The sequence below is a fragment of the Thermobia domestica genome, chromosome 8 (genome assembly GCF_964235325.1).
Source record: "Thermobia domestica chromosome 8, izTheDome1.hap1.1, whole genome shotgun sequence".
NCBI lineage: Eukaryota > Metazoa > Arthropoda > Insecta > Zygentoma > Lepismatidae > Thermobia > Thermobia domestica.
The window spans coordinates 196,575,836-196,590,436 of record NC_137461.1 but is presented as its reverse complement, the minus strand read 5'-3'; the positions used below and the strand labels follow the sequence as shown (position 1 = coordinate 196,590,436).

At 32.2% G+C, this 14,601-nt stretch overlaps 1 protein-coding gene across 1 annotated transcript in view; it reads right to left on the bottom strand.

The window, feature by feature from the left end:
- Window positions 1-14,601, bottom strand: part of LOC145691907 (uncharacterized) — a 117,568-nt gene that overhangs the window by 93,024 nt on the left and 9,943 nt on the right. Inside the window, exons 2-4 of the mRNA XM_081767212.1 lie at window positions 10,362-10,445; window positions 8,004-8,151; window positions 3,080-3,223 (exon numbers count right to left, since the gene is read on the bottom strand). Coding sequence (XP_081623338.1) covers window positions 3,080-3,223; window positions 8,004-8,151; window positions 10,362-10,444 — 375 coding nt within the window. The 5' untranslated portion in view covers window position 10,445. The remainder of the gene's footprint in view (window positions 1-3,079; window positions 3,224-8,003; window positions 8,152-10,361; window positions 10,446-14,601) is intronic.

Genomic DNA, 14,601 nt, shown 5'->3' with positions numbered 1-14,601 from the left:
CTATAGCAAAGATATGTTCCAGATATACATGGATGGGAATGGTAGATGATATTAAAAGATATGTATCAACGTGTGACCCGTGCCAACGTATGAAAAGTAACAATCGTAAACAAATGGGTCAGTTAGTATCAACTTTTGAGAAGGTGATAAACGGGATTTGGTACACGGATGTAATAGGGCCAGTAACAGAATCTAGATCTGGTCGATATTGCTTAATTGTAGTAGATTCTTGTTCTAAGTTTATGTATTTGGAACCACTTAGAAATTTGAATAGTCAAACCATTATTAATAAATTGTATAAATTAATGTGTAGGCATGGTTTTCCGTTTTCAATAGCACACGATAACTATAGTGTATATGTATCTGCAAGGTTTCGAGATTTTCTTTTTGGTCAAGGAATTCGTGACATTCGTATTTCTCCTTATCATAGTTCTTCGAATAATGCTGAAAGATACATCCGTCTTTTAAAAAATTGTTTGAAAATTTATTTTTATGACAAACAAACTCAATGGGATAAAGGGATTAACGAGATAGAATTTTCGATCAATTGTGCAGAGCATTCTGAATTGAAATGTTCACCGATGGAAATGGTATATAATTATAATGTATGTGACCCACTTGATGTTAAATGGAATGTAGGAATTCTTGATTTAGATGCGCTAAAGGTAGATGTTTGGGTAAATGCTATGAAAAATATGGAAAGAGCATGGTACAGAAAGAAAAAGATATTTGATAAACGTAGATCGCCTACGAATTACCAGCTTGGGGATAAGGTTTTAATTCATGCTCAGTTTAAATCATCTTTAGCTGATAAGATAACTCGAAAATTTCTTCCTCGCTGGCTGGGGCCGTTCGAGATTATCAAGTTCTTAGGACCGAATAGCCGTCAAGTAAGATCTATAAGTAATGAGCGCGATGTAAGAAAGACTCATGTTTCCTTAACAAAGCCTTATCGAGAAAGGAGGTATATTACTTAGGTGTATTAATGAAATGATCCGTCTCTTTATCCTTTAAAGAAATTATTTGAGAGCATCCAGATAATTGGTTTATATTTAAATATGTAAAATGTATATTTAATGTAGGTTTGTTAATTATTGTTTTGTGTATTCCAGGCCTGGAATTCAATGATGTCCGCGTGTTTGTCGTTTAATGTCATATTGTAAATATTTTTACAAGAATTTGACTGGAAAGGAATGTCAATCGACCGAGAGCCGTATGGAACTATCCTTGAATTTGACTAGTAATTGCAAGTAATATTTATATTTGTACCTGATGACATCTGTAAGTGTTAATTTTTCGATTCCTTGCCTATATTGTTTAGTTATTTGCTCTGGCAGTCAATTTTGGGGTACTTGTATAGAAAAAAATATCTCAGGTATTTATGTATTATTATAATTGAAATAAGCTTTGTAAATTGCATATGAATTATGTGATCATAGACATATGACCCAGTAGATTAATTCGGGAGTAGATGGTGGTGCTTAGATGGGGGTATGTATGGATTGTATGAGTGAGTGAATGAATGAAATTTTGGGGGAAATTTTTGTTATTTAGTTTATATTTTTTTATGTTGGTGGTGAATGAGTTGTATGATTCTGTGTAGGAATTAGAGATTAGGGGTGACTAATTACTAATCATGAGAGCATGACATACGCTAATCCTATAATTCATAGCAATAGATTAAAATAAATATATTTATTTTTGGTCAGGGGCGCCGATGTGTGTACTGAGATATTAAATTTTATGAATTATGCTTCAATTTGGAAGAATAGTTTCGATTAGTGATCTTGTATTAGTAAAAATCTTGGCCGCTAGAGTTACGGTAGGTAGCGCCATGGGTGGCGAGTTTCGAAATTATTGCGTTCGTAAATTTTTGAAGTTGGATAAAGGTCAGTTGCTAACAAGAATATAACCGGTCAAGAAAAAAAAGAAAGTTTATAGTTCCTATAAGTGTTATATATATTTAGTGGCTGCCTAGAGCTTATAGTGAAAAATTATTGTATATATAATATCTGGTGAGTTACGTTTTAATATATATATTATATCAAAGAGATTAATACTCATTATATATGGTGAAGACATTGATATGTAAGACGAGGTTAAATTGTTAGTCAAATTGTAACAGGATAAATTGATTGACTTTGTCTTTGTTGAGACATATATATAGGGCTAATATTCATATTGTAGTTGATTCTATTTAGATGTTGTTTTCAGTCGATACAGATAATGTTAAATTGTTCCTATCAAGTTCGGATATTTTATAAAGGATTTTTTTGAAACTTAGATTTTCCTTTATCCTAGATTGTCCTTATTTAGTTACAAAGAATTGCATATTAATAGAATACGCTTATTTATTGAAGGTTAAACTATCCGTATTTCTTATAACTGAATTAAATGTGGGGAATGTTGTGCATTCCTGACCGGTAACAGTGGAGCTATTCTTATTACGGGCAGCGTCATGTTACAGTGTGTACATGTGTTTGTAGATATATAAGGAATTTCAATCTAAGACACGTAAATTTAGGAGGTTATTTCTAGAGTCATGCACGTGTATTTTATATATGATAAATTGTAATTAATTTACAAATTTGTTGCAATAGTGTCATTTAAATCACACCCAGCAAATTACTGGTGGAGAGAATTTGCTTCAAACAATTTTAAGTAACTAGTTTTCCCCAAATCTCTAGGAATTCTCACCCTGCTTATGATCTCAGAAAATATCTCCCACGATTGATGTATATGGCACTGAGAGGCAAGACACTTGCATAAACATGAAAATAAAGAAGAAGCTGAAAGATGTCTCTAAATTTGAACAAAAATGGAAAAAGTAGATATGGAGACAAGAAAATCTGAATATCTGAAAATTATTATTATTATTATTATTATTATTATTATTATTATTATTATTATTATTATTATTATTATTATTATTATTGCACATTGTTACTTTATTCGAATTTTAGAAGTATTTAATTTGCAAATCTGTACTTAAAATTATAATAATTTTGTTAATCCTTTCTTATTTTTGTTCAAACATCATTGTGACCATAACCTCAACATTACCATTAATATTACCTACCTTTAGTTTAGGAAAGCTGACGAGAAAATCTAATAAATACGTGTTCTGGGTTTCACGATATCGAGCAGTAACATCACTTGATCTTACTATGTTGTCCACTCCATAAACAAACCCATTTCTCATAAGATAATCAGCAATCACAGTCTGTAAAAATAATAGAAAAATTATATAAAACTTTACATAACTCATTAACATGAATTGAAAATGATTGTGTCTTTCATATTCAGTGTACCTACACAGGAAGTAAAGCTATTGATATATGAAGTCATAATACAATCAGAATCCGTCTGATCTATAGGAGTTATGCCTGTAGCAAGAACAGATGCTATAGGTAATCTAGATGCTTTATTACTTTTATATTCGTGTTCTGTCATTATTTTCATTTTTCAATGACGCTTGTGTTGACATTTCGGTCCACCGACATTTTGCGCTGGCTTATCAACAAGAGTTGAGACTTGTTTCATCTTCTTTTACTTAACGTTAGCTTTTATACGATACTAAACTTGAAACCCTTTCCCATTTCAACATTCTTAGCTGGACCCCGTCTGGGACCCTCCGAGGGACACTGGAACAACTTTTGTTTTACTTTGAATCGTTATTCTTGTGAAATAATGACATATCTGTGTTTTTGTTTTTACACGTACCCCACCGTTTCAGATTCATACGAGTGCCACAGGCTTTGCAATCGAGAGTGTGCTGATATTTTGACCCACCGCTATTTTGCACAAGTTTATCGTAGACAGTCGAGACTTGATTTATCTTCTTTCGTTTAACGCCAACTTTCATACGAGCAAGTTGACCCTCGTTTCGATTTAAAAATTTTGAGTTGGACCCGTCTGGGACCCTCTGGGGGACCTTGGGATAATTTGTTTTACTTTAGTACGTTGTACTTTCGAAATGATGAAAGCTATGTTTTTCTATTCTCATTTGTCTCACCTTTTCAGAGTTTTCGGGGTTGCAACGGACTTTATGGACACCCTTAAAGATTTTAATTACAATTACTAAAGTGCTGCCCCCAAGCGGAATGCATGAGACCTCCCCAATTTTGGTAACCGGTTTTGATCTAACATTGACCAAAACTTTCAGGAAATATATACATAACCCCCACTTTGCTGGTTCAGGTTCAAGTACATCCCTAGTAGGATAAGAAGAACGCAAAGCTCTGTGTATATTGTTAAACACTGCGTTCTAATTGGTTAATTCATTTGTACGTATTTGACAAAAGAATATACAAGTTCTGTATATTCGCATTTTTTTGGTGATGACTCTACCTACAAGTACTCTTAAAATATGGCATGCATGATTAAGTATTTTAATATAATTTCCTTATTAAGTATATACTCGTCTCCTGCTCAGATGCTTCATTATGACATAAATAGATACACTAAAAATTTGTATTAAGAAATGTAGAGGTGTAAATTGTTTAATGACTTTCAAAGTATTTATATTTATCAGAGAATGCGTATCATCTAGTACTTGTCAGTAAATTGACAGATAGTTTACTTGCTGAATATAGTAAGATATGTACACAAAAAATGCTGCACGAATTAGAGTCTTCCAAGAACAGAAATTTAGTTATGTCTTTATATTGAGTTAGTTAAATGATGAAATGATTTTGCAAGTTGTGCGAATAATTTGTGATGTGTTACAAGATTTATGATACAGATGTCTCTTGGGAGATTAATTCTATTTAATAGTGATAATATATGGTTTTGTGTTACCTACAAAAAGTGTAGAATCATAAATGTATAAAAATTATGACAGAGGCGATATGTAAACCTGATTCTAGAAAAAGTTGTAATAATAAAGAGTGCATGGAAGCACAAAATGAAACAAATCAAGTTGAAATATCTAATTCTAATCAATAAACTCTTAACAAATAAGATTCAATCAGTTTACTGAAAATAATATACTAATATTACTGCTCATAATATTAATCTAAACAGTAAAATGAATACGACATTCTCAATGAGCTGAGTTTAACAATTCATTCACCACCCCTGGCAGATTTGAAAAGATTCAAAATAAAATGGTCAACTTTAGCATTCGTTCCATTGCCTTGACGCTAGGAAATTATACAGTAACACCGGAGAATCACCTCGTCAATTGGAACAACTACACTATCATCAAGAGTGAAAGATAATTATGTCAAGTATTCATTTCCTATTCTGATAGTTAAAACCCTTCTTCTCTCTCTTTTACCTTATACCCAATCTAGTAGCTATTTTATCATTTCGAATTGTTCAGTCTTATTTATACATTGAAGCATAATCTTCCGCAACATTAGTTGCATGTACATAGTCGGTTCTCATCCCCATTTACATCATTTGTTTGAGCAATTTATGGTAATTTATGCGGAACTCTTAAATCAATGCCTCAACTAATTAAACTGACATTCCACATCTGGACAATATTTTCAACAAGACGATTTAGACCTATTTCTAAGTAAAGTGTAAGATCACAATCGGAAGTATTCCGATTTTAAGTACGAAAGCAAGTAGGCCCAATATATTCTTGAAATCGAGGAAGTTTAACAAGGAATCCAAGAAAAGATTCAGTCACTTCAAACTAATCGATGACATTTCTGAATATGTTCCTTTCTCAAAAAATTAGTAACATTTTCTCATAGATATGGGTAATTCTCTTGAGTATCGCTCCATCTTCTGTCCTCTAATAAGTTTTCAGTGTGATCTATTTCTGAAAGTTCGATCATAGGAAAGAAACGTCTAGAGGTATATTTCACCAGACAAATAACTAGGTTTAAGAAATGCAGTGTAGCACTTGATTCCTGCTTTATTTCAAGGTATATATGGTAATCAGGATTTTCATACTAGTAACTAGAGATGTAAGTGATCCGAAAACCGGGATTTATTATGGAAAAAATTAAATGTCTTATCGCGATTTAATTGCATGAAAAATTGTGTGTGTGTGTGTGTGTGTGTGTGTGTGTGTCTGTTTTTTTTTTTTTTTTTTAATATTTCAAGATTAGTGCAAGAGTACAGTAAGATCAACTTTAATTTTCTCATTGTAACACGAGAAAATGTTTAATCACCGCATTCTGAACAGAAAATCCTGAAAAAGTCCAAGAATCAAAGAAAATGAGTCGTGCAATGGAACAGAAAAAGTGCAAATCGGTGGATGGACTTTAGTTCCAACGTATTGTTTTAGAGCGTGGGAGATCTGGGATTAATTCCCGGCGGCTTATCATGTGGTTTGGATTCCACGTTAATCAGTAGGTCCACTTCCCATATAGCCTCGCTGCTGAAAGGGACGTTAAACTCAATTCAACTCAATTGTTTTAGAGCTATTAGATTAACGTTCAGTGACAAAATTATTTTACTAAAATGTTTAATTCTGTTAGCAATATCTGTTCTGAAACTATAGTAAATTTCGTAGAACAAAATTGTCATTTAAAATTTATAAATAAATTAAAATTTCATTTGGGGTCGCTAAATTTTGAGGGAGAGAACATTTGGAACGCTATGCTGTTGCGCCACAACTTCCATATTTCAAAAACTTTGACACAATATAACAGTAAATAAAAAAGGAATCTCATGATTTATAATCTTAAACAAACATCATACACAGAATTCTAATTTATGGTTTTTAATTTTCCAAAATGAACTCTCTAAAGTCAGGATGAGATGTTTCCCGAATTGAAGACTGAAATGTAAGCAATAGTATACACAGAAACGTTTATAGTAATATTCCTCGGTTCCTCGGTTTATAGTAACAGTTTCTTGTTTTCAGATTGAATTTAGGCAACCTTGTAAAACACGCATATCAAGATGTATAACCTCCAGATAGTTTATAAGATTGTTAAGCAACCAAACCGTTATTTGGAATACGGTGACTGCATAGCACACACTTACTGGCAACAAATACAATATCAATTTGAATACCAATCAAGAACAGCCAGTCCTCGCCTTTCCATAGGTCTCGCAAGTAGTGGATATTGTAATGACCCTTTATTAATTGTAGAATCCACTATAGGGAAACAAAAATGTTGTCTTGAATAAGAAATGCATTTAAAAAGACAAAAAAGTGAACATTTCCGTTTGCTCCTCAAGGAAATTAAAACTCTGTTTTTTTATGTGAAGAAATAGTTGTTTTTTGTATTTTCTAGTTGTAACTATCTGGGACACATAACAGCTCGCCTAGTGACTAGCGTGTGCAAATTTGGTAAATAGGATCTTGAGTGCGAGAGCCTCGAAAATTTGCACGCATTACGATTGTTTGGATTCTATCTTAAACTGAAGGGCTGTCTTTCATGTTGCTTTTGTGCTAAAAGGAAACGCTCACTCGTAACAAGAAATAACAGCTTTGCACTTCAAGAGTTCATCATTTGAAAAGTTGGTTGCGAATGTCTGTCACAGCATATTACCGATTTTAGAAGCCTGATAGATGACATGAAACAACCAACTTCTCTCTAGAAGAGAACTATGATTATTTTTTAAAATCTTTTGAACGTTCAATAACAGTAAAAGACATTTTTCATTCATAAAATGTTAGTTCTTATATTTTAGGTCTTTAACGATTTTCCTTTCTAAGTGTGTGTATAACCTAAAATTAGAGGAAAACATAATTATGTATATTGATTTCCACACTAATTGTCGTTTGTTACATCCATACTCAGCAGAAAAGCAATGTTTGAACTGTCTCCATTTAATACTTGAGCTAAAGTATGGGTTTGGTTTTCCTCTTGTCCTCCAAGTAACAACTGTAGGGGAAAAACTTTTCAAATATTTTTCAAAAAGTTCCATAGGTACTTCATATTTGGTAATATTTTCATAATTTACAGTGTGAACTGTGAATGGGAGTGCACTCGGTTTCGAATGATGTTAAAAAAGGTCGATCGGACAATTTAACAAATTGGGCACAACTGAAAACACTATTGTATGGTTATTTCTTTTCGAATACTTACATCATTGAAAAGTAAGTAATGCCCGAAGCCAGGTTCGAGATCAACATATCCTTTAGATGCTATCTCTACTCTAGCTATGTCTAATACTTGGTCTACGTAAGCATTAAAGTCCACTTCTTTTGGTATGGAATCTGTATCCTTTATAATTCTGCAAAAAGAGAATCGAAGTTTAATTAACAAAGTTTACATGAATGTTTGGAAATAATGATAGAATGCTCTAATAATTTAGATTAGTATAATTCGTCAGTGTGTCTTGTTTGTGTCTACGTATAACTGATTTAGAGTATTTTTTCGTTTATTTTAAAAACGGTACTTCTTCTTTCTGAATTAAATTCACATTGAAGAACTGGTTTCAATAAATGAAGTATATCTCGGTAGCTACACCTTACCATATACTTAAAGTGCCTTTTTTTTAGGTACAATGGATTTTTCCTATAGTCTACTATTTCTTGTATTCGTTTATCCTATGTTCGTAACCTTTATCGTAACATGCAATTTATTGTTTATTCTTCAAAGATGTTAGTCAGATGTTAGTCAGCCCAAAACCTCGCAATTTATGTCAACTCAGTGGTTCTGGATTTTTCTGAACATGACATTATGCAAAACTGAGCATTTATCATGTGGAAACAGTATACAAACATCGGAAATGGCATGACTGTGAGCACTTGAAGATCCTGATGAAATTCTGCGTACCCTCCTGGGTAAGTATAATGTTTTTAGAGCCCTTACATTCCGATATATACAATATACGAAAATAAAACAATTATTCCCTTGAACTTCTTTTGTGAAAACTAACATTGCATAAAATTGAAACTATCATGTGAAATATATGTCTTTTAGAAGTTAGCTGGGGAAATCATTCTTCTAATATTTATCTTTATCTTAAACTAATTGAAAGTTTTTAGAATAGAATCACATGAGGAATTGAGGCACGCAAGTTGAAGTGAAATTCGAATTACCCACAAACGAACCTAAAGAAATGAAGAAAGAAAGTAAATGTTGTCATATATTTATTATCTTATAGTCTTTTAACTTACGATGTGATAGATCTTTAACCTTTGCTCTGTCCAAACAGTGATATAAATATAAATGAACACTCATATTTCGGAGACAAATAGTCCATCAGTAGTATACTCAATATTAGGTAGAGGGTTCAAACTGCAACCGTGATTTGCAACACAAAGTTGACTCCTCTACAGTACTCGTTCGGACCACTCTAACTGATAGGATGGGCACTGTCAGTCGAATCAGAGACATCTTAGTCCCACATGTAAGAGCACCATGACTAAGCATTCAACTATTAAATGAAGGTGTACATTCCTGCATTAGTCCTTCACATTTTACAACTGATAGCTGATCGTACCCAAGAACATATTCGTTGATGTCGTGAGAGACTGCAGTGACGAGATGATTGAAGGAAGGTATATTCAGTGACAGTGTTTCTGACTTGATCATATAGTGAGACCGTGTGTTTGTGTTCTGGTAGATGCAGCTGAGCGGAAAAGTTCAGAGTATATTTGCACTCACTCTTAGGATCCATGTATGGCGTTCTGGTATGAGTCTTCATTCAGGGTAGTACAACTAGTATGTCATACAATCATAATATCCTCAATCCTATCCTTCGACATTATATGAAAAATTTGTAAGAACCACATTTCAGCAGGATTACAAATGTCTCCATACCGCATGACGAATCCAACGTGCTCCACTCGGTATAGATCTTATCGAATATGGCATGATTATGTCTGATTGCCAGAAGAACTGCTTCAATTACCACGCCATAATCTATAGCAAGCATAGTATAAAACATTTCAGACATATATTCAACGTGGAGTGGTTACACGTTGTCTCTTACTTACTAATTTGAAGCTCCAACTATTTATTTGTGGTATAAACGTAACGTAGTTTCCCAACAAAGATAACATAAAGTTATCATTAAAAATCCGCAGTTTTGAACATTTCAATATCGAAGAGATGTGTAGCGGTGTGAAGGAAAACTTAAGGAAGAAATTTCATTGAAATCATGTTGACTGTTTTAGTTCGAGTCCACCCTGGTCAAATTGTTTATCTACAAGATCTCGTAATCTTTATATATTTAAGGCTAACATTATAAGATATAAAGATATTTGTAATTGGAATAAATCTTCGTTTAAAATTAATTTCTAGGTTTATAATTTAATAATTAAAAAGAAAGTCAATCCCTGTTAAATCTGGATATCTGTGTATCCTCTATAATGCAACATAAGGAAAAGTGCTTAACGCCTTAATCCACGTAGTACAATCTACCTGAGAATTTTTTAGTGTATCTCCTTTACATATTTCAGTTCTCAACTGCTAATTTTTTTTAAAATATCTCACCTTGAATTGTGATGAATGTTGAAACTTTCGTGTCGTATTTCACCAGCAGCAGCGACAACCACAAGAAGTAGCAGAGATTTCATTCTGAAAATAAAATTTTTATATTTATAGCGCTCATCGTGGATTATCCTAGCAATGGCATCCAGAAAAATTGCAACGTGGCGTCTTTTCTAAGGCGTATTCACGCAACATTTATGTTAATTTATGAAAAACAACTCTGAAAGTCGGGGCAACAATATTGACGAGTTAAACTTTTGCCACAACTGGTTCCCCATAGTGAAGAAGCATCGGAAATTCGATGAATAAAGTTTCGAAGTTTGTTGTTGAACGATAATGACATAGACGAAAAATGAAATCTTTGAGTTTTACGTCCCACGTTTATGCCGGTTAGGCTAAAGGAGACGGTGACTATGAGAAATGAATGAAATGGTGGAATGAAGAAAGTGGGAGGAAACGGGAAAACCCCGAAAAACCCACGCACACGGTGTTTGTCCGCCACAAAGTTCACTTGGCGGAAGCAGGGTTTGAACCCGGGAACCCATGCACCAGAAATGACATAAATGAAGCAGATCACAATGCATGGTGCTCGATGTTATCATGTCTAACATTGAGTAAAATAGATTCCGACTTTTACAATTAACCTAACAAGGTCCTGAAATTCTATAAATATTTAGAAATACTAAGTATGCATTTATGATAATTAAATTCTAATGATGCCTCTTTTATATGGAATAAATATATATAAATTATTATTACAACAAAGAAATTAAGATCAATATATTTAGTTCAAACATATAACAGATTAAATATGTTAATTAACATTGTTATGACACATGACAATTACAGAAACTGATGGTTCAAGAAAATATTTCTAAACCAGATATAATTAGATTACATCATATCAACAACGATTACAAACGATGACATGTTCTTCAAAATATGTAATACTACCATATTCGCCATGTTATTCACACTTTAAAGCAACTAATCAGAAATCATGTTACATTTAGAAGTAAGAGATAAGAAGTCTTCAGGTTATGTTGTGAAGATGGATTTTGTTGTTAGGTTACGCTCTATTAAACACTATATGTATATCATTTAGGAATGTTGACAGAATTATTGATAGATTCGCTGTAGGAAGTTAGAAGAATGAGTAGTAGTAGAAGTAGGTTCAGCTTTGTAGCGTATAGAGTAAGGTAGAATTTCAGTATATTGTATAGTATGTAGAAACAGAAGTTGTTTAGAAATCAAGTTATTGTAGAATTTCTTAGATTATTTTGTATTTGCTTGCATGTCATAATTAGGTTAGGTTAGAATAGTAACAAGTGTAGAGTTTATTTAGGTGCCTTTAGTTTTACTAGTACTGTCAAATTGCTTGAGGAAGCAGCCTTGTTCTTAGTAGGTTTTGTTCTGTTATAACTTGTATTTAATAGATCTTTGGTTCCTTTTCCAGCACTCTGTTGACTACCAGTGTCTTGTGTCATCATGAGGGGTGAAACAGAAATGTAATAAATTGACAAACGATATCTGATTAAGATTGCAAACGATGATATGTTCTTGAATGTATGTAATTTGGTCTTCATTAAACCTTTAATCAATAGTCTTTATTACTCTTTCATTATTAACTACCAACCACGAGTTTTAGATAATAACACAATAATGATAGTTCAATGTACGTATATTGAGGTTATTGTATGTGAAAACCATAGAAACAAATAATGTTACGTAGGATATCATATTCTTCATATATGAATGTTACTTTATATACAAAAATATTTTGTTGAGGCAAATAGATCACTAATTTACTACATATTGATGGATTTGCATAGCATGATGCAAAGGAGGAGGAAAATCCTCCCTGAATCAAGCTTAGTCATTGTTCATTATTGTCTTGTGTCTGCCACCAGAAACTTTCTTAAATGTTACTTAAATGGCTATAAGTCTTCCTTTAACAAAACTTGATTCCTCTCTACTTTAGTTTTACTTTAAAGTTGAGTAATATTACTTTAAGATGGTAATTGATTTTGTATTGAGTTTATTTTTATTTTTAAATTTGTTTTAAACAAAAATTCAGAACTTCTTCCTTTCATGCCAGTAAATTAGATTCTATCCCCAAAGCAAGAAGTACATTGTACAGTATCATTAAAATAATATCCTAAAATATATCATTAAAGTAATACAATTTAGAAACAAAATGATGCAAAATACGTTATAATCTGTTGATGTGTTATTTAAAACATCCAGTAATGTAATACCAGTAAGGTACAAAGTCTTTTCTACATACTCTGAGATTACTTAATTCATTAATTTTTGATGTTAGAAAAGACTAAAAGTATGTCTATATACTACTAAATTTCATCCATATTGTGAATTTCCATTGTGAAGAGGATTCACTTTTAATTCATCACAGATGATCTGTGAATTGATAAACCATCAGAAATGAACTTGTTTCAATCCATTTCCTATCGTTCACCTAAATTTGATAAGTTATTGTTGTTATCTCGTTTCCTTCAAATGTGTACTACTATTACTTCCAATGTTGTAGCAACGCAATTCTAAATTTAGAAACTTAAATTGTTTCTAACACAACGCCATTTATCAAATACGTATCTTAAAACATTAAATTATCGTTTCCAGCTTTCATACTACACCACGTGTAACCTACTTGTGATGATAAGCCGTTCATAACGAATGATAAATGAACAATTTAACAACTGTTAAATATCCTTTCTGACATATTTGTAGTGTAAATTAGAAAATACCTGAATCAATTTTACTGTTATTGGATTTGTTATGTTGTAAAGAAAGATAATGGATATAATGTGAAGCCACAGAACTTTGATTTTACTTTTGGATAGTTTCGAGATCTTTGATCCCATTATTGGCATGCATTAATATTTCGCTTTGTAATAGCACTCAAGCAATCATAAGGCATGGTTAAGGCTACAAATGGTACAGCTAAATATCTAATTAAATCTTTCTAAAAATATTAGCTAAAATATCTAGAAATATTAGTTATTATCTAATAATTATTCTTCGATCTTTTACTTTATCAAGAGAAACCTATTTGATCTAAATAAATTTGTGCAATGCGGTTCCTGATAATAAATAGAGCCGATATGAATTACCGAATACGCACCTAGCTAAGTATTCAGCATATATTTCTTAGAGCTGGCAATGACAAAATTTTTTGAAACAACAAATACTTTTGACGATATGTGTAATTTTGCATTCCACTTACTTATGATCAAATCAAATTTCTAAAGTATAATGAAAACTTCCTCACTGACAATGTTAAATTTTCGAGCTTAATATGATATTCTATTTTAATAATAAGACTATCCATGGTTTGGATTGATTATTTTAACAAACGAAACACTGAACAAAGCTTAAAACACATTTTATTTTAAATTATATTAACGGTTTCGGATGTCTAACATATCTTTCTCAGACAATATCGAAAATAAATTAAATTACATACATACATATAGTCATTGTTATGACAAAGTTTAAATTCTTTAACAGTCATATATAGTCATTGTTATCAAAACATTTAAATTCTTTTAACAGACGTATATATAGTTATTGTTGTACTTTTTTTCCTATTTGCTGAGGCCTTCAGCCAATCCCGTAAGTCTTGTTGTTCACTTTCCAAATATTACGTTCCGCCATTTTTGTTTCTTATAAGGGCCTTTTTAAATTTTTTCTTGTCTATGCTATCCAAACTTCCTCACCAGAATTCATTAATAAGTAAGCCTCCTGTCCAGTTCATCAGTTTATCTCTTCTTACTTTCTTTAAACAATCTGCTTCTTTCCACTTCTTTATTATCATTCTTTTCTCCATCTCCAATACCTCCAGCATATCCCAATTAATTCTGTGGTTCGTCTCCTTAACATGTTTATATATGGTATTGGTATCTTTCTTCCTCCTAACATCATCTTCATGTTGTCTTAATCTTTCTTTCACTCTCTTTCCTGTCTCTCCTATATATGACATATCGCAGTCCTCACACCATACCCTTTAGATGATTCCATCTTCCTCTTCGTTAATCTTTTAGTTCCTTTTCTATTCTTCTTCTTTATTGATCTCAATAAATTTTCTCCACTCTTTCTATAAGTTCTGACCCCTCAATTCTTAAATAAATTCTTCAGTTTCTCTGTTTCTTCTTCCATACTTTCTATACCATGCCATTTCCACTCATCCTCTTCATTCTTCTTTCTCCCTCTCTTCCTCTTCCTG